This window comes from Hippocampus bargibanti, linkage group LG12, assembly GCF_051943395.1.
Source record: "Hippocampus bargibanti isolate YZ-2025 linkage group LG12, ASM5194339v1, whole genome shotgun sequence".
NCBI classification, from domain to species: Eukaryota; Metazoa; Chordata; class Actinopteri; order Syngnathiformes; family Syngnathidae; genus Hippocampus; species Hippocampus bargibanti.
Genome location: NC_142745.1, coordinates 22,114,610 through 22,141,989, shown reverse-complemented (window position 1 = coordinate 22,141,989; position 27,380 = coordinate 22,114,610). Strand labels below are relative to the sequence as shown.

Sequence of the window (27,380 nt, the reverse complement as noted above, 5' to 3'; positions counted from 1 at the left end):
GGACAATGGCAGCTATTCAGACCCCGACTTGATGACATCACGCAGAGTTTGCAAAGTGGCCATTGGTGGTCACCATGGCCGGCCAACAAAGCTCCACACTGTTGTTTGCAGGGCAACAGTCCACTGGTGGCAAGATCCACTTGGAACGGAAAGACACATTCACAATCGGGTGAAAACCCAAGAAGTTAGCTCGCAATGTTGTGATTTCAGAATCAGAAAACCTTTATTCGTCCCACAATGGGGAAAATTGCAGTCCACGGCAGCAATTTGAAAGGGCATGTGGGAAGGGGGGGTGATAGGATATAAAAAAACCAAGATATTCTAAGCAGAGTAAAAATGTCCGCAGACTGAGATGTATACTGTAAATGTGCAAAACCGTTTCATAAAAAAACTGTACATAGTGCAAGTATCAAGAAAAGGTATGTTGATATATGTAGCTGTACTGCATCAACCCATATTTACAGTACAAGAGTCCTTTTTTCCCCATGTGAATATTGAGAATTGCTAAGCCTGACAGCAGTCGGTAGTAACGAGCGGCGGTACCTCTCCTTCTTGCAGCACGGGTGTCATAGTCTCTGGCTTTTTTACGACAGTCCGTGACGTCTCACGATCACAGCAGTGATTCGAATGATTTGCAGCCATGAATAATTAGCAATAGTTTGAGTCGCAATGACTAAACCCTGGCAATGCATTCTGAATCTTGAAGGGTTATTTCAACTCATAGCTCAATACAAGTCAAAAGTTGGTTCCTGTCTCTGAAGCGGAGGCATCATGACTATACCAGCTCCTGTAGTTTGTTTTTCGACTTCTTTCATCTTCCTTTCATAACTTTGCTGCTGTGAAATGTCAAAGTCTCCACTGCAAGACAAATAAAGGTCCATCCAATGCAATCCAGTCTCTCTCCTGCCGACGCTTGAGGTAATCCGTGACTTGAAAACGGCTTTATTGTCAATCCCGACAGAAAGCTCCTCTTGCAATCTTCTTGCAATGATTCTTTGCTCATTGATTGGTGTCACGGTTTGCAAGGAGGTGATGGTGGTGGATCCCAAAAAAGCAGGCAGGAGGAAGCAGCAGGGTGTCATTGAGGAGCAGGAAGCAAATCTGACAAGGTGACACAAACACATACATTGAGCCGACAATGAATGGTTGTGCCGGGAGTCCTTTTGACTGCCACTGATTGGAACGAGCAAAACCTGTGCAGGTGCAGGCGGGGCCGACAGCGCCACCCGTTGGTCACCAACCAGATGGTGACAATTGGCCGCGTTTGAAATAGAATTCAAGCTGCAACGCGTCACCTCGTCGCTGACCGTCAGTAATTCTGCCCAAAGAACTTTGAGGTTGCATCTTTGTCATCTGTGCTTGTTGGCTGCGCCGCACACTTCCAGAATGTCTTCCAAATTGATGTGCTCACTGAACTGAGCATTTGCCTTCCAGATTTGGGATTCTATCCTGATTTTTACAGCCAATTCCTGACCATGACGTTGGCCTCTACGTGACATGTCTTCTTCTTTTCCTTTGGGCTTTTCCCCTCAGGGGTCGCCACAGCGAATCAATGTCCTCCATCTATCCCGGTTTTGTGCATCCTCTTCTCTCACACCAGCTATGTCCTCTTGGACCACATCCATAAACCTCCTCTTGGGTCTTCCTCTCGGTCTCCTGCCTGGCAGTTCAAGACTCAGCATCCTTCTCCCGATATAGTCACTCTCTCTCCTCTGGACATGTCCAAACCATCTCAGTCTGACTTTCTCTCCAAAGCCTCTAATATGAGTTGTCCCTCTAATGTACTCATTCCTGATCCTATCTAACCTGGTCACTCCCAAAGAAAAGCTCAACATCTTCAGCTTTGCTACCTCCAGCTCTGCTTCCTGTCTTTTCTTCAGCGGCACTGTCTCCAGTCCAAACATCATGGCTGGTCTCACCACAGTTTTATACACTTTTCCTTTCATCCTATCTGAAACCATTCTATCGCACATCACACCTGACATTTTTCTCCAGCCGCTCCAGCCTGCCTGGACACGCTTCTTCACCTCTTTTCCACACTCTCATGTATTGTAATACATGTATTGGCGCAAATCACATATCCATGATGGTTTCTTCAGCCGTCATCTGTACTTCTTTCAAGGTGTCGGACGTTTCGCCTGTTGTACATTGGGGAGACTAAATCAATTCTCAAAAAAAGACTATCACCATCGCAGGGATAATACTAGTGCGCCTCAGTCTGCGGTACATATGCAACCACTCATTAGCAAAAGAAAATGGATGGTTTGAAAGGAGGAGTCAAAGAAGCTTTTTTCATAAAACGGCAAAACCCTTCACTAAACCGCTATGGTGGGGTGAGGTTTAATTATGATCGTTCTCACAACAGACTTCTTGGATCATTACCACATAGGCTTAGTTATTCTGATGAGGTGATGATACTAGAGCAAATGGGGCAATCAGGGCAGTCGAAGACCCCATAATTAGTCAGGACAATAGACGCAATCAGTGTAGCAGGGTATATATAGTCCTCTGCTCCCCCCAACCTGAGAGCAGGGACCTAGCACAGCAGAGCCTGGCACCGCCACCTCTGGATAGTAGGGATTTTTATATGGGGCCAAAACTACCAGCAAATTTTAGTTTGCTGACAAAGCCTCTTGGATAGGAGGCGAAACGTCCGAAACCTTCACTTTTGTCCAGATGACGGCTGAAGAAACCTTCTCATCGATGGAGCACTCCTGTACCATTGAGAGCTTACACACACAAATCACATCTGTCACATTTGCTCCCGATATGAGTCATGTCATAAGTGTATCTTGGGGTCGTTGATTGGATTGGATTGGATGTACCTTTATACGTCTCGCAGTGGAGACATTGACATTTCACAGCAGCAAAGTTATGAAAGAGGAAAGAAAGCCGTCGAAAAACAAAATACAGAAGCTGCTGCCACTCCTGCGGCGCCATCTTGAAGTTAAAAAAAATAAATAAATAACAAATAATATGACAAGACAAAGACACAGAGAGTCATTCATTCTTCAGCACTTTCTGTAAACACGTTGTGACATGAAGCAGTTGTAGATGTAAGTCACATATGCCTTCTTCAGGTCTTCCTGGGACCAAACGGCGAGGTGGAGGAATATGCCGTTAGCGCCATTCAGCCCAACGCAGCCATCAGTGCAGACCTTGTTTTGGATGAAGAGGAGCAGCATCTCTTCATCATGACCCACAACATGGTAAGAAACACGCCTGAAAAGCCTTGTGTGGGATGCTTGATTTTCCAATTGCAATCTGGCCGTCCCTCTTTGGCAGCCCATTGCTGTCGTGTCCTCGCTTTGCATTGTTGAAAATGAAAATGTCTGGCATCACGTGCGTTTGATGGAAGCCAACGACGGATGCTAAACGTTGAGGTGTCGTTCTGCTTCCAGCTGCAAAAGAGACCGGTCGCCGAATGCGAGCGGCACCCGGACTGTCCCTCCTGTCTGCAGGCCCACGATCCCTATTGCGGCTGGTGCGTCCTTGACGGAAGGTAAAATGCACCACGGCATTTTCCATGTCGACGCTGTTCGACATGGAAAAAAGGCAGCACGGCGGCCTCCGAGGACCCCACCGACTTTGACAGCCATGCTTGGCTCTCAAAGCAGGGCCATTTTCATGCTTGTTTTTCATCGCTCTGCTGCAAAACGCCTGATTGAAATGATCAGCTGATGGGCCAGCCCTGCAGAGGCCTGAGAACGGCTGTGCTCATTTCAATCGGCTGCGTGACCGAGCCTGCGCGCTATCGCCCTCAGAAGTCCGATTCCCTCCATGGACCAGTCCTGTACAACCGACAGCCTACACCAGGGCTCGGGAACCTTTTGGACTAAGAGAAGTCAAATATTTAGAAATGTTATTCAGTGAGAGCCAAACGCACACATACGCACGTGATTTCAACAAACTGTGAGAATATATTATTTCAAAAAGCTTTATGATAATACTCAGCATTGAATTGTTTTCCGTTCCTCATGATTGGTAAAAAATCCAGGCAAACGAACGGAACAAATGTCAACTTGCCGGGTCCATAGGCAAAGTGACTGCTAGCTAGCCTGCACACTGCTCATTAGCTTGCACGCTTGCTTTCTGCTGTCTCTCACAGAAGTATATTGATGCTAACGTTAGCAAAATGTCACTGATATTCAGCTGGTTCATTCGTGGTATTGTTTCTTTGGATTTGGATTTACCTTTATTAGTCTGGCAGCAGTGGAGAAATGGACTTTTCACAGCAGCAAAGTGATGAACGGAAGCAAAGTAGAAAAACAAAATACGGGAGCTGCTTGAAAGGCAGCCACTCTCGGGCGCCGTCTTGAAGTCAAAAGAACAAAAAAAAGACTAAATAACAAATAATATGACGACACAAAGACACAGAGAGTCATTCATTCTTAGGCACTTTCTGTACCCTCTTTGTGACATGAAGCAGTTCTAGATGAAAGAGGAGAGGATCAAGCGTCTTTCCACCTGTGGATCAGGGACATCATGTGCACGTCGATTACAAGCTAAATGTTGAAAGCAAACACGCAGCTGTTGCATCCATTGACCAAAAGAGATTGTCTCACATCTCCTGTCCCACATAAATCCGCTTCAATTCCAAGCCGCAACAGTTCCACATACGCATCGGCGCTCTGACAGTCGAATGACAGTGACATTCCTCCCATTCAAAAAGAGTACTGGCATATTCATGCTGCCGAAAAGGCGCGAGCGCTCAGCACAGTCTCCTCCTTGATGAATGTTGTGGTCAAAAATGCTGAAAAACAATCCGTATCCGTTCCACACCAAGTGACAAAAGAAAACACACAACAAGACCAAAAAAAAAAAAAGTAAGGCTCATGAGAGCACTTGCTGACGGCTGCCTACTCGGGCGCCATCTTGGACTTTGGACATTGCAAATTAGAATGACGGCAGAACTTTTTCCTCCACAATGTTTTTTTACTCGTCAGGCTAATTTTAAAAGGGGTCGTTGACCTGTTACGACATCAACGGCCATAGGTCAGTATCATCCAATCACAATGGCGCTTTCCACCAACTGCCGCCCAAACAGGAAATGAACAGTGAAAAAGCCAGAATATGTATTTAGTTTTCTTGGCGAGAAAGAGCCAGATATGGCTCAAGAGCCATAGGTTGCCGACCGACACCTGGCCTACACAGACGCAAAGTGTCCACTATTTGATTGTGTGGATGCGGCTTGCCTTTTGTGGGTAAACGCAAGTTCCTGAGATGTTTTGCGTAGCCAACGTGTACATTGAGACGTGTTGAGCGCGTGCTCCCAAAATGACATCCAGCCTGGGCCCTCCCCGCAGATGCCTTTTGCAGTCCGAGTGTCTGCGCGGGAAGCAGCCCGGCCAGTGGCTTTGGAGCTTCCGCATGGAAGCGCAGTGTTTGGCCATCCAACAACTCCAGCCCTCAAACGTCAGCAGGGAGCAAACCAGGACAGTAAGTCAATTCCAAGCGCATTTCAAAACTCTCAAGGACACTTTACACTCACAGGATAAGGTATGTTTACCTTTTGTAGCGTCATCAATGTTATGAGCTTCTTTTGAATCTTTCTTCTGGGGCTGAGGTTCTATTCATCTACTTATATACAAAATAATACAAAAATGCACAATCTTATAATGCTCGGGAAAGTCCGAAAATGTGAAGCAGGCTTCTGATTGGCTGCCGTGGCGAGTATGCAAATTGACAAACTAACCAAAATTCTTAAAATGTTCAAACCAAACGAAGATTTCGAAATTGGAAGAATGTATTTCAATTTCGAAATCTTTGCTTTATTGACTAAAGCAAACGTTTGATTTGGATAGAAATCTTTCGGATTGTTTTTTTTTTTTTCGGCCACCCGGGCGGAGACATTTTGTAAGTTGTCCGCCCAACGTAAAAGTTGCACGCCCCGAGCGTCCGGGCAGGCGTTATTTCAGCCACTGTAAATAGAGTTGAGTGTCACGAGAAGAGAACGGTCATCAATTATGAATTGCGCCCGGTTTGGGACGCACAACATTTTGTAACGGAGCAAAAAAACTGAAAAATACAAAGTGAGGACTGAATACAGGAAGCTATTCTCTATTTGAATTTTGATTCTACTGGAAACGACAAACGTGATTTCAGACACTGTTATTATGATGATTCTGATTCTGATTGTTATGATGTCAGGTGTAGTGAGCAGTGATTGGTCCCTCAATCTTCGCCGGACATTTGCCTTGACTTTTCTTTTTGACCTTCATTTGTTAACTTAGCTTTCAGTGTTGTCGAACATGAATGGATGATGAAGTTGAACATTTCCAAAGTGATTAATCCCCAGTCTGCTGTGTCCGTAGATCTCTTTGTCGGTTCCAGGGCTTCCGGTGTTAGAAAAGGACCGGTCCTACTCGTGTTTCTTCCAAGAGCTCCACAGCCCTGCCACAGTCACTGAAAGTGGGGTCACCTGTCGCTCTCCAGACACCAGCCAAGTGCCAATGGTACCAGCTGGACAGGGTCAGTATCTCTTGGTCTTTTGGGTTTCTTTGTTTCTTTGGTGCATGTGTTAAATGACATCCAATATTGGAATCTGGGTTTTTAATTCAAGGATTACCGACAGCATTTTTTTTGGTTTCCTAACTGACATCAGAAAAATGTTTGAGAGCACCTAAAATAGCCAAAACACGCAGGCTGATATTTTGAGTCAAACGCAAAACACCAATGAAAATGACTGCAAGTGTTCAAAATCTGACACAAATCAGCTTGAAACTGGGGACTTTCAGAAGGTCCCGCCCCCTTGTTCGTGACGTCACGTCAGGATACTCCTTCACAAACTGCCTTGCTCCAGAATCAAAACAATGGCTTCAGAGAGTTCAGATTGGGAGAAGATGCTTTCTTGTTACTCATCCAGTTATGAATATGATCAAATAGTTATGAAGAGGAAAGCATAAAACTCTCGATGACTTGCACACTGCAAGAATCCAAACTAGGGCGCGGAAAATCCGACTGGACCTTCTGCACCCTGCCCACCACCTTTTCCAGCTACTCCCCTCAGGCAGGCGCTACAGATCCATGCGCACCAAATCCAGCAGACATTTAAATAGCTTCTTCCCCCAAGCCATTAACTCTTTGAACAGTAACCCAAATGGAACTGTATATTCCCACTTTGCAATTTTTTTGATGATGATACTAGTGCAGCGTGTTCTACCGGAGACCAAATTCCTTGTGTGTTTGACATACTTGACAATAAAGATGATTCTGATTCTGATGTTTGCCATCGATTCCAGAAGTCCTTCCATGTCAATTCGAGTTGTGTCTGACGAAACTGATGAAGGACACGACATATGAAGCATCTAGGAAGCTCCATGAATAAGCAATATAGCATCAACTTCCGCGATATGTGGCATATAAGTACCTGAATAACAAATAATAAGCTGCAAGATGTCAACATCAATGCAGATTAGTTGTACTAAGTGTCACGACACTCGAGGCTTGAAGGCACAACTCGAGTGACGAAGGAAGGTGGTGCGGTTAGGATCCGAAATACACGGTGAGACAGATTTCCAACAGAAGGTCTTTACTGAGACACGCATAGAAAATAACAAACAGTGAGATAGATAATGGTAACTACTAACTGGACAGACCCGACGACGAGGTAGTAGCGAGGGTAACTTCCTGGAATACTCCGACAGAGACGGCGAGGTGAGAGTGGCTTTTATTGCCAGAAGGCACAATCAAAGGGATTGGACACAGGTGCGGGAGCCCGGGTAAGTGAGGAAGGGAGGGGCCGTCTCCAAGAGCAGCGGAGGAGGTGACAGGAGGGGAGGGGCGCGCTGAGGACGGCGACGACGATGTGACACTAAGTTCATCCTGGCTACTTGATATCTACTTAAAACCAGATTCTTTTCTTACAGACAGTGTATTGTAGGTGTTCAAATACCTGACATGTTTCGGCGTATACTTCCGCCTTCGCCAGAGTGGACACTCGGTCCCCGTTCTGAAGAATGTCATCATCTTTGGCCTGGAAGAGCTCCATGGCCAGTTTCAGAAGGTCCCGCCCCCTTGTTCGTGTTGTCACGCCAAGACGTCTTGCCTTGCTCAAGAATCAAAACAATGGCTTAAAAAACTGAGAAGATGCTTTCTTGTCACTCATCCAGTTATGAATATGATTCGAATAGTTCTGAAGAGGAAAGCATACCTGTTTGCAATCGATTAAAGAATTTGTTCCGTGTCATTTTGAGGTATCTGGGTGGTGGGGAAATGTAGCACCCAAAAGAGGCAGAAGGTGGCGACAAAGCTCAGTGGAAACGTGCTTATTATTTCCTTTGAATTTTTGTCAGCGAATATCAAATAGATGCTCGGTGCAACACACAAGGATTCACCATGGCGTTATTGATGTGTTTTCCTTCTAATTTCGCTATCAACACGAAGTTTTCAGACCAAACAAAGTACCGTAAAATGCATTGAGGTGATGCAATGTGTCCTTTCTCGGTCAGGGGCGTTCCTTCAGTGACGTGACGTGAGGACTCGTCGCCAACTTGAAAACAAGACTTCCGGAATATTCAGTGCGAGTCTTAAAATGTAAAATTTCGCCTATATGCGCTGGAATCTTTGTCAAATGCGCTCAGTAGAAGTCATTTGACAAATTATGGACGCAACTTGTCCAGACATTTAAAGGAGGTCAATATTGTGTTTCATGATTGGTTTGAACTAGCGCTGAGCCAGGTTCTGGTTTTCGACGAGTATCCGGACCAACAATGCTTTTTTTTGCAGAATCTGCCCATGCAAGCAAGATTTGTTTGAGGAGAATTGTTTTGGGAAAGCCCATCTTTGTTGTCAATGCACCAAAATGGAAGCGTATGAATAGAATTGGAAGACTCCTGCGCTGCTCTCTTGACACTTTGTAAAGGCGACTCCATCAAGCAACTTCCCTTCCCCTTTTCATCGTTCCTCCTCTGATTTTTGGCCCTCACAGATTTTGTCAGCGTCCTCTTGTCTCTTCGTTTTGGCAATGTCACCGTTGCCGAGAGGAATTTCACCTTTTATGACTGCATGGCTGTGAAGCAGCTTTCCGGGAGTATGCTGTGAGTACAATGATGGAATGCCGCAGTGTTTCCCAGGCTACTGACGTTTGCATCCTGACCCGCGTGTGCTTTGTTCCCGTGTCCATTTGCAGTTGTCATGGCTGCGTCCTGAGCCGGTGGGGTTGCAATTGGTGCGTTCACCAGCACACGTGTACTCACAAGCCCACTTGTGACCACGGCGTCATCATCTATAATCAGCACGTAAGTTACATGCTGAGAAATGGCGCAACTGGAAAGAACATCACCTCCATTACTTGTGTGAAGTTCATATTGTTATCTAACAATGTATCTAACAATTGTTATCGAACAACAAGCACCTTTCAAAGCTCTCAAGGACACCGTACAGCAGGGGTCGGGAACCTTTTTGACGAAGAGAGCCATAAAAGTAAAATATTTAGAAATGTTTTTCAGTGAGAGCCACACGCACGCGGGTGCGCGCACACGCGTGTTTGTATGTGCGCACACACACACGCACGGCAACTTTTCAACAAAATGTCAGAATGTATTATTTCAAATAACTTTGTGATAGTACTCACCGTTAACATGAATAGTTTTCCGTTTCTCGTGTTTGGTAAAATCCAGGCAACCGATCGGAATTAAATTCAACTTGCCGATCCAGAGGCGAAGTTACTGCGAGCTAGCCAGCACACGGCTCATAAGCTTCCACACTTGCTATCTGCAATATCTTCTCGCAAAAGTATGTCGATGCTAACGTTAACATGGGGCTTGTTAAAATGGCACTGACATTCGACTGTTTCATCGATGGTATTGTTTCATTGCTAATTAGAATCAGAACATTTTCTCTCCTCAAAGGCGAATACGCCGGTGCATTCAAGCTGAAGTGCATTTGTTGGGCTCATTTAAAGGGGCGTTTACCTGTTTCAACATGACGGCCAATATCATCCAATCAAAATATTGCTTTCGGCCAACTGCAGCCCCAACAGGAAATGAACGGCGAAAAAAGCGAGAATATGTTGTTTAGTTTTATCGGCGAGCCATATGCAATCATCAAAAGAGCCTACCTAATATGGCTCTCGAGCCATAGGTTCCTGACCCCTGCCTTACAGTCACAGGCAAGCATAGACACAATAATAAATCAAATACAATTATATATTGATTCTATTTGTATTTGTTGTTTTTCTCTGTTGGTTTAATTTTGGTCTCAATTTTTTTTTTTCCCCTCAACCCCCACCAAACAATCCACCAAAGTTTACATTGCCCACCTCAACTCCTGCCACAACCAAAACCCTGCAAGTTTTGACGACTCCCAAGTCCACCACGTCCACCACGTTGGACTCAACCACGGCGCCCACCATCAGAGTCACGATGCCAGCAGCGGCAACGACTTTTCTGGCACAGACCAGTCAAGCGGTGACCTCCCCGCTAGCCTCTCTCAGCACACACCCCGTCGTCACTCAGATGACGACCACACCCAGCACACCTTGGTCTTCCAGTGCCTTGGCCTTCACCAAAGCCACGCCGATCACATTTCCACCGCCGGCCACCACAAGCCAGGTCGACGAAGCTCCGAATGCAGACGAAACCAAGCGCAACACACATCCAGACTTGCAGAGTGCAGAAGTTACGCCAAGTGGCGAATTCTTGCCAGTGACAGACGATGCGGATGTGGAGTCCATCATGCCTCTAGTCATCCCACATTCTGACTCCTTGGAGGTGACGGCAAAGTCTGACACCCGAGAACTTGGCGGAACACTAAGATGGGCGGAAGCGCCAACCCCAACGTCGTCTGGCTATCCGCCCCTGACATCCGTTAAGATGGACGAAGCGAGCCGCTGGGAATCTTCCGTCTCAATGGACGTAACCCTGGCGCCAACCCCGGTACCGCCCCAACGGTCTCTAACTCGGTCTCCAGTCAAGGGGAGCAATTCCGGTGCGCTTTGGCCAAAGGAGGACGTAGACCCCCCTGCCGACGGTGCAGAAAACACGGCCACTTTTTCAGCCGCCGTCGTCCTTTCAGGCGATGGCGACGTTGACATCGCCTCCCCCGTTTATCCCCACTTGGTAGATCCTGAAGTGGACTTCCAGTATGATTCCGTCGACAGCTTCCTGCTGGTGAGTTGAGAGCCGCTCTGCGTCATCTTACGCCAAATCTCAATTGGGCCCCAACGGCCATGCCCCTTTCTCAACACCCACTTCAACTTGCAAATGTCCCCCTTGTGGGACCATGAAAGGCTTTCAGATTCGGATTCTTTCCCATTCTCAACTTGCTGCTTCAACAGGTCAACTCTGTCAATGTTCATCTCTTCATTTTATTGACACCTCTTTTTATTGTTGCACTTGATAATAATAATAATAATACATTTGATTTCAAGCGCCTTTCAAAGCTCTTAAGGACACTTTACAGTCACAGACAAGGATAGATACAATAATAAATAAAATACAATTATAAATAGCGGCCCGGTAGTCGAGTGGTTAGCACACCGGCTTCACAGTGCAGAGGTCGCCGGTTCGCGTCCCGGTCTGGCCTCCCTGTGTGGAGTTTGCATGTTCTCCCCGGACCCGCGTGGGTTTTCTCCGGGTCCTCCGGTTTTCTCCCACACTCCAAAAACATGCATGGCAGGCTAATTGACCACTCCAAATTGTCCCTAGGTGTGAGTGTGAGAGTGACTGTTGTATGTCTTTGTGTGCCCTGCGATTGGCTGGCAACCAATTCAGGGTGTCCCCCGCCTCGTGCCCGAAGACAGCTGAGATAGGCTCCAGCAACCCCCGCGACCCTAATGAGGAAGAAGCGCTCCGGAAAATGAGATGAGAGATGAGACAATTATAAACAGACACAAGAAACAGAGCTACACAGAAAATGCAATTTTAAATCGGTGCCTTTTGAGATGGGATTTGAAAGAATTCATGTTACCAATATTGGGAGGAAGTGAGTTCCAGAGTTTGGGGGCAGAGCAGCTGAAAGCTCTGTCCCCCGTCATGCTGAGACGGGCAGGGGGCCCACACACAGAGGTGGAGGGAGGAAGAGGATCTGAGGGAACCAGAGGGCATAGAAATTTGAAGAAGGTCAGCTACGGATGGGGGACAAGGTTATGGATAGCGCAAAGTGGAGAAAAAAGAACATTATATAGTATCAGAGGGAATAGAAATTTGAAGGTCAGATAGGTATGGGGGGGGGGGGCAAGGTTATGGATAGCGCAAAATGGAGAAAGAAGAATTTGAAAGTTGATTCTATATTTGAGGGGGAGCCAGTGGAGCTCTTGGAGGACGGGGGTGATATGGTGCAAGGAGGAGGTTCTGGTAATGATCCGGGCTGAAGAATTCTGGACCAGTTGAAGTTTGTGGAGAAGTTTCTGAGGGACACCAAGGAGAAGTGAATTGCAATAGGTGCCAATACTATGAACGAGGATAGCAGCGGTGTGAGGAGTGAGAGACGGGCCAAGACCGTTCATATTGCGGAGGTGGAAGTACGCACATCGGGTTCACTTATTCATATGGAAGTGGAAAGATGGTGTGCTGTCAAGGATGACACCTAGGCAAAAGACCTGATGGGAGGGAGAAACGCTCCAAAGAGTGAGAGAGAAACTGTTAGCTTTGCTCAAGGTGGATTTGGTACCAACCAGGAGAATTTGAAATTGAGTGACAGACATATTGTGCGTTTGCGTCGTCATTTCCAGTTCGTATTCATTCATGGGAATGTATTTGTTTGTTTGTGTATTGATTTGTTGATGTATTTCTTGTGGGGCGTGGCTAGTTATACTTTGATCTAGTCACGAGTAAGCCCTGAGGAATTTGTATTTTTGTGAATGTGCCTGATTGGAGCAACAGGGCGATGAGGGATCCGACGTCAGCTGGGGATCTTCAACTTGCCCTTATGTGGAGAAGGTCCAGGGTTCCGCCATGCTGCCTGTCAGAGTGGAGAGGAAAATCACTCTGCTTGCCCACAACTTGCATCTGTATCAGGTACCACAGACCTAATATGCATATATATATATACACACACACACACACACACACACACACACACACACACACACACACACACACACACACACACACACACACACACACACACACACACACACACACATTCACACTCATTCACAGTTGTTGTGGTCTCTATCAAGCAGAATGACTATTGGCGATCGATAATCTTGGACCTCAACAAGTATTTGTCTCTGCAGGACACAGAGATGGACTACCAGTGTGTGCTGGTCATTGAAGGGCAAACTGTGGTGGTGGACGCCTACGTGGAGCCTGACGACATCAATCCATTCCACTTTGACATCACCTGTCAACTCCACCAGGTTGCTTATGAAAAAAGTCCACGCATCATTTTTGTAGTATTTTTTTAGCTAAAACCATGTTTTGTTGTTGTTTATCAATGAGAAGGTTTCTTCAGCCATCTTCTTTGAAGGTGTCGGATGTTTGGCTTCTCATCCAAGAGGCTTCGTCAGCGAACTAAAAATTGCTGGTAGTTTTGGCCCTATATATATATATATATATATATATATATATATATATATATATATATATATATATATATATATATACGACTGTTCAGAGGTAGCGGTGCCAGACTTGCCATGATAGGTCCCAGTTCTGCGGTTTGAGGGGAGCAGAGGACTATTCCCTGAGGCTACACTGATTACTTCTATTGTCCTGATTGATTATGGGGTCTGCGACTGGCCTGATTGCCCCATTTACCCTGGTATACATTGTAAAAATGAAGATTGTAAAGAGCAATACATTGGGGAGACTAAACAAATTCCCAAAAAAAGACTTGATCAACATCGCACGGATAATACTACTGGGCTTCAATCGGCAGTACATATGCACCTAAAAGCTAGCAACCACTAATGTGACGACAATGAGGTTAAAATCTTAGTGAAAGAAAATAGATGCTTTGAAAGGGGAGGAAAATAAGCTATTTTCATAAGACAGCAAAACCCTTCACTAAATCGCCATGGTGGGATGAGGTTTAATTTGGCTCGTTCTTACAATAGACTTCTTAGAACACGTAGCTTAGTTATGCTGATGAGGTGATACCAGAGCAAAAGGGCCAATCAGGCCAGTCGTATACCCCATACTCAGGCAGGACAATAGAGGTCATCCGTGTAGCCTCAGGGAATGGTCCTCTGTTCCCCCCAACCTGCGAGCAGGGACCTATCATAGCAGAGGTCTGGCACCGCCACCTCTGGACAGTAGGGATATATATATATATATATATATATATATATATATATATATATATATATATATATATATATATATATATATATATATATATATATATATAGGGCCAGAGCGACTAGCTAATTTTAGTTTGCTGACGAAGCCTCGTGGAGAGAAGGGAATCGTTCGACACCTTGAAAAAAGTCCAGATGACCTTCTCATCGATGGACCACTGCTGTACCACGAAGAGCTTACATACACAGTCGTTTTGTTGTGTTTTTGTAGTACACGTATAGCGCCCCTGTGGAGGAATATCAAGCGATGGTGTACGTGAAGAGGAGAGACACATTCCACGTTGACAGCTCTCCGGATCTTTGGGGTAAATTGCTTTCCCATTTTTTCGATTGTCTTCAAACGGCGCTTTGATAGCATGAAGTACTAACGCTCAGCCAAAAATCCCCGACTGGCGCCCTTCAGTGACGCTGTACGACTGCTCGGCGGGTCGCACTGACTGCAGTCGCTGCCGCACAGCCGAGTACAAGTACGCTTGCGTGTGGTGTGGAGATGCGGCGCAGGCCACCTGTTTATATTCCGCTTTATGTTTACAACCTGTGCAGCAAACGTGCCCGGCTCCACTCATTCATTCTGTGAGTACTTCCGTCTCCTTACTTATAATGGACAACTTTATGCAAAATGTACATTTTTGGAAATTCGTCTCTGTCGTACAGGAGTGGTCCATCGATGAAAAAGTTTCTTCAGCCGTCATATTTGTGATTGTATTTGATTGATTATAGTACCTATGCTTGTCTGTGACTGGAAAGTTCCTTGAGAGCTTTGAAAGGCGTTTGAAATAAAATGTATTATTATTATTATTATTATTATTATTATTATTATTATTATTATCTGGACTTCTTTGAAGGTGTCGGATGTTTCGCTTCTTATCCAAGAGGCTTCGTCAGCAAACTAAAAATGTTTGCTGGTAGCATTGGCCCTATATATATATACCCCTATTGGACCTCTGCTATGATAGCTCCCTGCTCTCAGGTTGGGGGGAGCAGAAGACTATTCCCTGCAACTACACTGATTACTTCTATTGTCCTGACTGATTACTTCTATTGTCCTGCCTGATTATGGGGTTTACGACTGGCCTGATTGCCCCATTTGCTCTGATATCACCTCATTGGCATAACTAAGCCTATGTGGTAATGAACTAAGGCGTCTGTTATAAGAACTATCCAAATGAAACCCCACCATGAGAGATGTGGATGATACTTTTGTCATAATTAAAAAAACAAGAAATTCAATCCTTCACAGATCACCTCAACTCGGTCGACATCAACATTAAATCTACTCGTGAGGACATTAAAGAGAACCAACTCGCCTTCTTGGATTGTAAAAGAGGACAGAGCGCTAAAAACAGAAGTCTTTAGGAAGGCTACGCACACTGACCAATACTTACTTTTTGACTCTAACCACCCTTTACAACATAAACTAGGAGTTATCAGAACCCTCCAGCATAGGGCTAAACTAATACCAACTAGCACTGAAGGTAGAGAAAAGGAGTCAAAACATATCAGGAGAGCACTCACTAACTGTGGGTATCCTCAGTGGTCATTCAACAAATGTCAGAAAGAAAGAATAGCGAACGAAACCAATAATTCTCAAGATTCAAAAAGGAGAGGAGTAGCAGTACCGTACATTGCAGGAGTTTCTGAAAAATTACAAAGAGTCCTTTGGCAACATAAAATTCCGACTTATTTCAAACCGATAAACACGTTAAGGCAAAAATTAGTGCATCCAAAAGATAGGCTGCCAAATGAAAAACAAAGGCATGTAGTTTATTCAATACATTGTAAGAATGAAAATTGTAAAGAGCAGTACATTGGGGAGACTCAACAAATTCTCCAAAAAAGACTTTATCAACATCGCAGGGATAATACTAGTGGGCCTCAATCGGCAGTAGGTGCAAATGTATTTGCACCTAAAAGCTAGCAACCACTCATTTGACGACTAAGGTTAAAATCTTAGCGAAAGAACATACAGTAAAGTCTCGTTATATCGATATTCTCGGGAGTCGGAAAAAATGTCGATATAACCGGACTATCTATATATCCGTCCTGCGCCGAACTGCATTTAAGGGGGTAGGGGGGGCAATATGTAAATGGGGGATCTTTGCTATGGCATGTAATTTTATCATTGGGTTCATGGATTGCGTATCTAGCATGCTTTTTGTACAGTAGTGAAGTGAAAAATAAACATGTGCATAAAATCTTTACACTTTTTTAATGACTATTTCCTTTCAAAAATGCAACCAATGCAAAATCCTCACGTTGTTCTATTCACGCGAAACCACGAACCCTAGCATGTACAAACATATGAAAAACAGTAATTGTTGCAAGCGATAAAGATATCTGAATGCAACACAATTAATACATGGATGGAAAACGGCAACGTTTACATGACTTACGTTGATAAAGTATTCTGCTGCACGTCGAACTCTTTGGCGATGAAGGATTTGCTTGTTGGGTTGTCCTCCACAGCCACGATTGCCTTGTACGTTGTTCGGATATCACAATTCTTACGTTTCTCCATGGTTGAATTTGGTGTTGAACAACAGTACTGTACATAAGCTGAGCTACGCTTTTTTTATTGTGCTGGGTAAGACAGGTCAAAACACGGAAGCTGGTCACGTGACTGGGGCTTGGGAGGACCCGACAACGGGGTTCGAGAGAGTGCCTGAATAGAATGACTGCACGTGAGCTGTGGCGTAACAACAGCTCCTGTTTGTATCCGTATGTGATAACTGCTACGTTTGTTATGAAAAAGACCGACCCGCTTTAGCCGCGACTGTGCGCAACATTTGCCACGCTGAGGGGCATTACAGGATGTTTCAGATGCTATTGCAGCAGTCATGAAAGATGTGAGCTCTGCAACAATTTTTTTTGATTGTGACAGAAACACGGAAGCCAGTTACGTGACTGGGGGATCTTTAATTAATACTGTATGGCATGTACAGTAATTTTCAAAATCATCACACTTCAGCAGACAAAACAAATTGTTGCAAAAACGATTGCATTCATATACAGTACAGTGTACATGTATACATAACACTGCAACAGGGAAACTGCGACGCTTACATCTTATTAATGCAATTTAAAAAAATCTTCAACGTTCTTCTGCTTCCCATTTTCACCTTTTAACACAAACGATTCAATCTTGTTTAGCATTCCTAAAAAACATGATGCATTTTCTCTGGATTCTAAGTAAGATCGTACGTCCGTAGCACCTTGCAATGCTTGTGTCTTTGTTGCAATAGGTGTGTATTCAGTTGGTTCTTCATCCTCATCATCCTCGTCATTATGGGAATCTTCTGGGGCATACTTGGCTTTGATTTCGTGTTGGATTCTCCTCAACAGCCACGGTTGCCTTGTATTTCGTTCGAGGTCACAATTCTTTCGTTTTGCGATGGTTGAAGACACGGGAGCTGGTCACGTAACCAAGTCAACCAACGGCGCGACCGATACAGATTTCGATAATGGTGGTACTGTATAGAAACCCCTCAGCAAATATCGATTTACCTTCAGTATCTTTTGTATCGATATAAACATAGCAAAATGGCTGGCGGGAGATGAAAAAGAGCACAATATCGTAATAAGCATCCATCCATCCATTTTCTGTACCGCTTATTCCTCATTAGGGTCGCGGGGGGTGCTGGAGCCTATCTCAGCTGTCTTCGGGCACGAGGCGGGGGACACCCTGAATTGGTTGCCAGCCAATCGCAGGGCACACAAAGACATACAACAGTCACACTCCCACCTCGGGACAATTTGGAGTGGTCAATCTGCCTGCCATGCATGTTTTTAGAGTGTGGGAGGAAACAGGAGGACCCGGAGAAAACCCACGCGGGTCCGGGGAGAACATGCAAACTCCACACAGGGAGGCCGGGGTGGGACGCGAACCGGCGACCTCTGCACTGTCAAGCCGGTGTGCTAACCACTCGACTACCTAATACCGCCATCGTAATAAGCAGTATTATCAATATAACCGATATCGGTAATGAGACTTTACTGTAGATGGTTTGAAAGGGGAGTAAAAGAAGCAATTTTCATAAAACAACTAAATCCTTCATTAAACCGGTTTGGTGGGGTGAGGTTCAATTTGGATCATTCGTACAACAGCCTACTTAGGCAAAATAGGATTAGGAATATTGATTCGGTGATCAGCGGAGTGGCAGGGAGTAGTCCTCTGCTCCCCCCAACCTGATTCTGATTCTGATATATATATATAGGGCCTAAACTACCAGTAAGACTTTAGTTTGCTGACAAAGTTTTTGGGATAAGAAGCGAAACGTCCGACACCTTCAAAGAAGTACAGATGACGGCTGTAGAAACCTTTTCATCACCCCACCATGGCGATTTGGTGAAGGCTTTTGCTGTTTTATGAAAATAGCTTCTTTGACTCCCCTTTCAAAGCATCTATTTTCTTTCACTAAGATTTTAACCTCACTGTCGTGAAATGCGTGGTTGCTAGCATTTGGGTGCATATGTACTGCAGATTGAGGCCCACTCGTATCATCCCTGCAACGTTGATCAAGTCTTTTTTTTTTTTTTTGAGAATTTGTTTAGTCTCCCCAATGTATTGCTCTTTACAATCTTCATCTTACTGGACAGTAAGGATGTATATACAGGGCCAAAGCTACCAGCAAAAATATAAGTGAAACGTCCGACACCTTGAAAGAAGTCCAGATGACAGATGAAGAAACCTTTTCATGGATTTTTTGAAATTTGAAATCCACTTGTCTTTCTTTCTTTCTTCAGATTGAGCCACTTTCCGGCTTGCTTGAAGGTGGCACTCTGGTCACCATAACAGGCTCCAACTTGGGTCAAAAAGCAGAAGACGTCCTGAATTCTGTGTCGGTGGCCGGTGTGCCCTGCGTGGTCATAACGGCTCTCTATCAAGTCTCCTCCAGGTACAAAAGTCTGCAGCCAAGGAAGGATTGCTTCATTTAGTCTTTTGGGATGAGTTTGGCTTTTCAAGTTGATGGTCGGTGATCATCGCTGAAGAAATCAAAACTGTCAGAGATCGGAAGTCATCATTTCAGATAGTACTTTTCTTATACTCTTTGTTTATACTTGAGTTTTTTGGATGGTAATTTGTATTTATCTATCAGACTACTTTGTACTAGCTACATTTTTTTTTCATACAGTGATACCTTGGTTTACGAACTTTTCGGTTTACAAACGTTAAATTTATGAAAATTTAACCTTGGCATATGAATGTAATGTAATGAATGTAAATGTAGCCACAAGGGGGCACAAGCCAGTGTCTTATTGTGCCGGTCCCAAGCCCGGATAAATACAGAGGGTTGTGTCAGGAAGGGCATCCGACGTAAACATTTTTGCCAAAACAAATATGCGAAAAAGTGTGGTGAGAGCAGCCAGTGCAACCATGATGTTTGGACTGGAGACAGTGCCACTGAAGAAAAGACAGGAAGCAGAGCTGGAGGTAGCACAGCGACATTGTGATCTGTAGCGACAGGGAACAGGTGGCGGAGAAACTGGAGCTGTGGAGATATGCCCTGGAAAGGAGAGGTATGAAGATCAGTCGCAGCAAGACGGAATATATGTGTGTGAATGAGACGGATCCAAGTACAAGAGTGATGCTACAGGGAGAAGAGATAAAGAAGGTGGAGGATTTTAAGTACTTGGGGTCAACTGTCCAGAGCAATGGAGAGTGTGGAAAAGGGGTGAAGAAGCGTGTCCAGGCAGGCTGGAGCGGCTGGAGAAAAATGTCAGGTGTGATGTGTGATAGAAGGGTTTCAGCTCGGATGAAAGGAAAAGTGTATAAAACCGTGGTGAGGCCAGCCATGATGTTTGGACTGGAGACAGTGCCGCTGAAGAAAAGACAGGAGCAGAGCTGGAGGTAGCAAAGCTGAAGATGTTGAGGTTTTCTTTGGGAGTGACCAGGTTGGATAGGATCAGGAATGAGTACATTAGAGGGACAACTCATATTAGAGGCTTTGCAGAGAAAGTCAGAGAGGCCAGACTGAGATGGTTTGGACATGTCCACAGGAGAGAGAGCGGTCATATCGGGAGAAGGATGCTGAGCCTTGAATTGCCAGGCAGGAGACCGAGAGGAAGACCGAAGAGGAGGTTTATGGATGTGGTCAAAGAGGACATGAAGGTAGCTGGTGTGAGAGAAGAGGATGCACAAAACCGGGATAGATGGAGGACATTGATTCGCTGTGGCGACCCCTGAGGGGAAAAGCCGAAAGGAAAAGGAGATATGAACTATTTTTTGGTACACATGCGGAGCGCCACAATGAGTGATGCGTCAATCCCCACCCCCAGTCTTCGGTGAAAGCCACGTAGTTGGTCAATAACGCAGCAGTGAGGGGGCGGGGGTAAACATGAAAGAGACAGGCAGACGACAGAGAGAGTGTGAGAAAATGGATAGAAAACTGTGAAATTTGGACTCGTTTCAACTTTGATAGTTCAAAGGCAGAGTGTAGACTGCAAGGTTAAAATATCCCGTCAATCAGGCTCCACAAATAACCGGCACAAGCCATCTGTACACGTGATGCAAAAAGCTATCAACCCAGCTCAACAGAACACAACTGATGAGGAACTGGGTCAAATGATGGCAGAGAAAGCACCTCCAAGAGATCATTCCTCAAGATGGTGAAAGAAGAAGGCTACATTCCTCATCAAGTGTTTAATGCTGATGAAACTCCATTCCATCAAGCCATCAACAACCATGACAAAGGTAAATAAAACCACTTTATTATTATTTCTTTCACTACAATACAGTAGCATATTTATTATACATAAAATAAGGTATATTTTGTGTAGTTTTAAAGCTGAGAAAATTATAAAGTAGAAAATGATGTTTTATGTGGACCTGGCAACGGATTATTCTCATTTTAATGGTTTCCTATGGGAAATACATTTTTGGAATACACACTTTTGGCCTTACTCTGTCTGGGAACCAATTAGGTTCGTAAGCCAAGGTATCACTGTATTTCTACATTTAACTCAAGTTTCCAAAACATTATAATGATTAAAATAAGAGATCAGAACTCGTACAAACGCTTACATCGTAACAAAAGAGCTCATGCCTACCTATGCCATGTGAATGCGTGACTACTGATTCGCAAGCTTGTATTTGAGTAAACGTCGATGTTACGACATGATGAGGGAGTGTGTGTGTGTGTGTGTGTGTGTGTGTGTGTGTGTGTGTGTGTGTGTGTGTGTGTGTGTGTGTGTGTGTGTGTGTGTGTGTGTGTGTGTGTGTGTGTGTGTGTGTGTGTGTGTGTGTGTGTGTGTGTTTACAGTCTTAAAATAAAGAGGAAACTGAAGAAATAAAGAGTGTCTAGATATGTACATGTGCAGATATGAGAACCATTTGTAAGATAGTTTGGGCAAGTTAGTGTAAATGGCGGAATTAGAAAAACAACACAGATTAACACTTTGTGTTGCATCCAATTGCGTCATACGCTGTCCAATCACAAAAAGGGGGAGAAGGGTTAAAAATGGTCGCCCTTTGCCCATCTTTTCTGACTCTGTCTTGAAGGATTGTTTGCAGAACCAAAGCGAGTCAAGGGGAGAAGGTGGGCCACGTGTCTGTTGAAGTGAGCGGTGGAGAGTTTGGCTTGTCCAAACAAACGTTTAGCTTTCAGGTAATTACAAAAATGGACCGCGTTTGCTCCGTGTAATGCATCCCTGCCGATTCTTCGGCAGGGGCCAATCCTGCGTCCTTGCTCAAAGAATATTGAGTCAGTGGAGAAAGTCATGCGTTCATCCGGTAGAGGTTCTTCATGACAGCTCAGCTGAAGAACGTTCCAAGTTGGAATTAAAGGACAACAGACACCTCCCGACAAGTTTGTGTTTTGCATTTGACTAAAAATATCAGCCTGCGTGTGTTGGCTATTTTAGATGCTATCAAACGGTTTTCTGATGTCAGTTAGGGAACAAAAAAATGGTGTCTGTTGTCCTTTAAAGCAGGAACCTTCTACAGTGGCGCTCATTAGAGATTCTGTTTGTGAATTTCTGATAAAATAAGTCAATGCTGACCTTGGAATCCTGATTGATGTTTCTATATGATGTGCTCACCTCCAGGATCCGTTTGTAATGGGGGTGTTGCCTGAAAGAGGTCCGAAAGCGGGTGGAACCACTCTGACAATCATTGGGCGAAACCTTTGGACCGGCCGTCCTTCTGACCTCTCGGTCACCGTGGGCGGTGTGCCCTGTAATCTGTGAGTACTTTCCAAAGTGGCCACTTTTACAGGCAGGGGTTGGCGTTCGTGCTGGCCCGATCGCCTGAAGTTCAGTCATGGTGCTGCGACTGGGGCACCAGTACGCATTTTTCGGCTCTGACCAATCAATTGACAGATTATTCTGATGTTCAAGTACAGTGATACCTTGGTTTACGAATTCCTTGGCTTACAAATGTTTCGGTTTACGAACGTTAAATTGATGAGAATTGAACCTTGGCATACAAACTATTTTTCGGGATACACACGGAAGCGCTACAATGAGTGCTGTGTTGTTTGCGAACGAGCCCGTTCTCCTAACAAGGAAATGGGAGCCTTTATTCCCCGCCCCCAGTCTTAAAGCCGCACATGATTGGTCAAGAACGCAGCGGGGGGAGGGTTAAACATTAAAGAGACAGGCAGATGACAGAGAGAGAGTGAGAAAATGGAAAACAGTGAAATTTGGACTTTCAACTTTGTTGATAGTTCAAAGGCAGAGTGTAGACTGCAATCAGGCTCCACAAATAACCCATGCAAGCCATCTGTACACTCGATGCAAAAAGCTATCAACACAGCAAAACAGAACACAATTAAGGAACTGGGTCAAATGATGGCAGAGAAAGCACCTCCAAGGAATCATTCCTCAAGATGATGAAAGAAGAAAGCTACGTTCCTCATCAAGTGTTTAATGCTGATGAAAGCGGCCACTCCATTCCATCAAGCCATCAACGACCATCACAAAACCACTTTATTATACAGTACAGTTTATTTCTCTAATTACAGTCCTTATGGAATGAGACTCTCCTTCCAAACAGTAATTCCCTCCCTCCGACCACCTCCCACCCCATTCCATCAAGCCATCAACGACCATCACAAATGTAAATAAAATGACTTTACTATACAGTGCAGTGTATTTCTTTCATTACAATATAATAGCACATTTATTATACATAAAATAAGGTATATTTTGTGTAGTTTTACGGCTTATTTGGTAGAAATGTATGTTTTACGGGGACCTGGCAACAGATTATTCTCATTTTAATGGTTTCCGATTGGAAATACATTTTTGGGATACACACTTTTCGCCTTACTCGACGGTCGACTCTGTCTTGGGAACCAATTAAGTTGGGAAGCCAAGGTATCACTGTACCGTATTTTCTGGACTATAAGGCGCACCTTGAATGGATGACTTCTTTGAAAACCTTTTCCATATATATATAAAGGCATTGGATGGCAAGGCGGGTGAAGGCTCAGCTTTAGAAACAAATGGAAGGCTTTTAGGTGCGCCTTATAGTGTGGAAAAGACGAAGAAGAGCCTTTTCCCCCCTTTCTTTTTGGCCGGATCTGCATGGCCTTCAGGTCAAAAGCCATCTTCTCCTTCGGGAGGGCCTTCGTGTCTGGAATGATCGACGGTCTGTTTTCGGGAAAAACGCAGCACAGCCCCGGTCCGGTGGGTGTTCTGATGTTCTGCTCACAAAAGTTGATTTCATCTGAGTGAATATTGCAATATCTCCCCCATGAACCCCACTGAAGTGGACCTACCTCACAGTTCAATCAAAATACAATCCATATTGGTTGATCTAGCGCTTTAGCAACAGCTGAAGCTGGAACAAAGTACTAATATGGACAAAATGCAAATGCTGCCCCCTACTGGAAAAGTCAAAACATTGCCAGACGTCTGGCCAGCGCTATTTGCTATCTATTCGCCGTCCATTAGCTATCTGGCTGGCTAGCTGGCTATCTAGCTAGCTATCTAGCTGGCTACCTAGCTAGCCAGCTAATAGATAGATAGATAGATAGATAGATAGATAGATAGATAGATAGATAGATAGATAGATAGATAGATAGATAGATAGATAGATAGATAGATAGATAAGTGACGGGCGTCACAACAGTGACTGTCTTCATCTCCACGATGCTGCCGTATTAATGAAGACGAGACGCGTGGATGTGTCTTTTTATTTCTTTTATTTCTGCAACACAGTATGGCAGAAGGGATGGGTGAAGTCGCATGGGTTTCGTCTTGTGATTAACCTGAATCTCCTCGAGATTGTTCTCAAATGCAAAACATTATAGATAACAAAAGAGAATTAACGTGTGATCGTATAGTGGTTATTTACAGAAAAAGAGAATACAACACAAGTTCACTGTTATTTACAAGATGTCCCTGAACGCATCATGGGCGGAGAGTCGGCAGAACACGAGGTGCGCTTGTAATGGCTGGCGCACAGTTCAACCCGCCACGGACACTCACGGGCAAATGAAACACGACACAAGAAACTAAATATTGTTCAATAAAAACGAAATGAAACAATTATTACCTGCAACACAGTATGGCAGAAGGGATGGGTGAAGTCGCATGGGTTTCGTCTTGTGATTAACTGCGATAGAAAAGCACATATGCTCCAAAGTTCCACTCGACAAAACGTGAAGTAATTAATGACACAAAAAGTAATCTGGACTCGAAATGAATCAGGGAACTAATTAGATAACACTAGACAGTACAAAAGGGGAAACAAAATAAGATATTGTCATGAAAATGTGCGTTAATCGAGACCAACAGAAAATTGCGACTCACCCTGAATCTCCTCGAGATTGTTCTGGAAACTATGGGCGGGACATAGTGCCACACTGTGCGCCGTTGCGTCACTTCCTTCATAATTTAATAATCTAAGTGCACAACTCCGTTACAGATAGATAGCCAGCCATGTAGCGATCTGGCTGGATATCTATTAGATAGGTGTTAGCTAGCTAGCTTTCTATCTATTTGAGTTATTTCGGGTTGAGTGAACGCTGGCGGATGTGGCTGCCACTGCTCACCCACAGAAAAACCTATTCTGTGACTGTAAAATGACTTTAGAGTTTTGAAAGGTGCCTAGAAATCAAATGTATTATTATTGTTATCAATACAAGATTGTTTCATCATGATTTTAAATCGGCATATCACAATGCGACAGTGGCGTCATTATTATTGTTATTATTATGGTGACATTTGATCGTGATGTGGCCAATCTTACATGAATTGTCATTGATAAAAACGGCGAGACTTCCTCCTTTTCTCTGAGCACTCCCGTCATTGCTGTCGGCACATCCGAGTTGGAAGCATTCTGGCGTGTCAGCCGTGAGAATCCATCAAGTGTCCCGTCTCGCTCCTCCTCAGGGTGTCGGAGGTTCAAAGCTCCAGTCTTCAATGCGTGACGGGTAGCAGTAACAAGACGGGAAATCATCAGCTCACTTTGCATTATGGCGGCAGTCAGCGCCACCTTCACTCTTCCTCTTACTACTACACTCACAACCCCAATATCACACACTCCAAACCATCCAAGAGCTTCCTGAGGTCAGACTCCAAACACTCCATTGGACTCCTGATTTGAAGAGACGTCCGTTTGACGTGATGCTTTTCCGTCCTCAGTGGTGGTCGACTGATCTACGTGTTGGGCCACAACCTGGACGTGGTGCAAGAAGCCCAGATGGTTGTGAGCGTCTCACCCTACCAGTCCGTCCCCAAAAATTGGAGTCGCGCGAGGACAAAGCGCACAAGCGGAACTGACAAAATGCGCCGGCGCCGACATTGTCCTGGAGATCTGCTCTGCTCTGTCAAACAGGTCTTTGTCTGTGTGTGTTTGCATGACTAGTCTTGTGAGGACCATTAACATTTTACACCAGACGGAGTGAGGACATTTTTGACAAGTGAGGACCTTTTTGGCCGGTTTTTCATTCTAAAGGCTTCTAGAGGGTCTATATATGCATCTGTTATAATTTCAGAAAGATCCTCACAAAATGATTTTTTTGCTGTGTACATATAGATAATGGTGGTACTGTATAGAAACCCCTAACCAAATATCGATTCATCTTAAATATCTTTTGTATCGATATAAACGTAGCAAAATGGCCGGCGGGAGATGAAAAAGAGCACCGTAGTCACCGGATTAGCGTAAAAACCATGAATCGTACTGAACGGAACTAATTATACATACAAAGACTAGAAATGTGCACGGGAAATGAAAATAGTGTGGTAATAAGCAGTATTATCAATATAACCGATATAACGAGACTTTACTATTACTTACTTTATTTTCACGTGTGCGTGCGCAGATGCATGCATGTGCCTTTGTGAGCAAATTGTGGCAAGAATGTACACCCTTGTGCAAATGAATTGCACCACCCTGTGATCTTGACTCTTTGCTGGTTCAAATCATTCTAAAGCTTGTGAAAAGTTCCGAACAATGTTTGCCACCATAGGGGTGGAGTCTGTTCGATATACTTGAGCAAGCACATTCCCTAATGACTTGTTTGCCAGGCCTCTGATTGCATCATTAATGGATTACCTTTCCGTCAGGTATAAAAAGAAGGGATTTTTGGCTTGTTAATCAGTTCTTCTTCAGCGAGATGGATACAACACCTCGAATTTCTTTGCACAGGACATTACTGTGATGGATTGGCCTGGCAATTCACCGGACATGAACCCAATTGGGAATTTATGGTCAATAATTAAGATTCATCTGCGTGAGAAAGATTGCACAGCACAAAAAAAGCCCTAATTTCAGACCTGGTACAGTGACCCTTCCACCATCAACAACTGTCAAAATGTGGTGGATGCCATCGCTGAGGTGATCAGGAACAAGGGAAGACACACTTCTGACTAAAATGGACATGTCAAAAAATGGGGAGAAGGAAAATCAATTTGATGGCAAAATAACAGTGCGGTGCAATTAATTTGCACAAGGGTGTAGTGATTTGTGGTTGTGTTTTTTTCTTCCTTTTCTCAGTTTTCCGAAGGTTGCGAGGTGAATTCCTCTTCCCTGATACTGTGCCGAAGCCCAATGGTGGATTCGTCGGTTTTGGACTCCAAAGTGACGGTGGAGTTTCTTCTGGACAATCTGCACTTTGATGTGAAGCCTTTGAACTCGCAAGGCTTCAGTTATGAGCCCGACCCGGTCCTGCATCCGCTCAATCAG

The 27,380-nt window shown here is 44.5% G+C and overlaps 1 protein-coding gene across 2 annotated transcripts in view; it reads left to right on the top strand.

Moving 5' to 3' along the window:
• plxnb1b (plexin b1b) overlaps positions 1–27,380 on the top strand; it is a 100,062-nt gene that overhangs the window by 33,225 nt on the left and 39,457 nt on the right. Inside the window, exons 5-21 of one of the 2 annotated variants that reach the window (XM_089010329.1) lie at positions 3,081–3,209; positions 3,402–3,502; positions 5,307–5,439; positions 6,315–6,471; positions 8,930–9,038; positions 9,131–9,239; positions 10,248–11,111; positions 12,825–12,959; positions 13,181–13,303; positions 14,457–14,550; positions 14,649–14,818; positions 18,989–19,140; positions 21,744–21,849; positions 22,289–22,425; positions 25,583–25,759; positions 25,835–26,027; positions 27,192–27,380. The exon at positions 27,192–27,380 is cut by the window's right edge and continues 54 nt beyond it. In XM_089010329.1, the coding sequence (XP_088866455.1) occupies positions 3,081–3,209; positions 3,402–3,502; positions 5,307–5,439; positions 6,315–6,471; positions 8,930–9,038; positions 9,131–9,239; positions 10,248–11,111; positions 12,825–12,959; positions 13,181–13,303; positions 14,457–14,550; positions 14,649–14,818; positions 18,989–19,140; positions 21,744–21,849; positions 22,289–22,425; positions 25,583–25,759; positions 25,835–26,027; positions 27,192–27,380 (3,078 nt within the window). Of the gene's footprint in view, positions 1–3,080; positions 3,210–3,401; positions 3,503–5,306; positions 5,440–6,314; positions 6,472–8,929; positions 9,039–9,130; positions 9,240–10,247; positions 11,112–12,818; positions 12,960–13,180; positions 13,304–14,456; positions 14,551–14,648; positions 14,819–18,988; positions 19,141–21,743; positions 21,850–22,288; positions 22,426–25,582; positions 25,760–25,834; positions 26,028–27,191 lie in introns of both variants that reach the window. The other variant, XM_089010328.1, reaches the window with a different exon arrangement.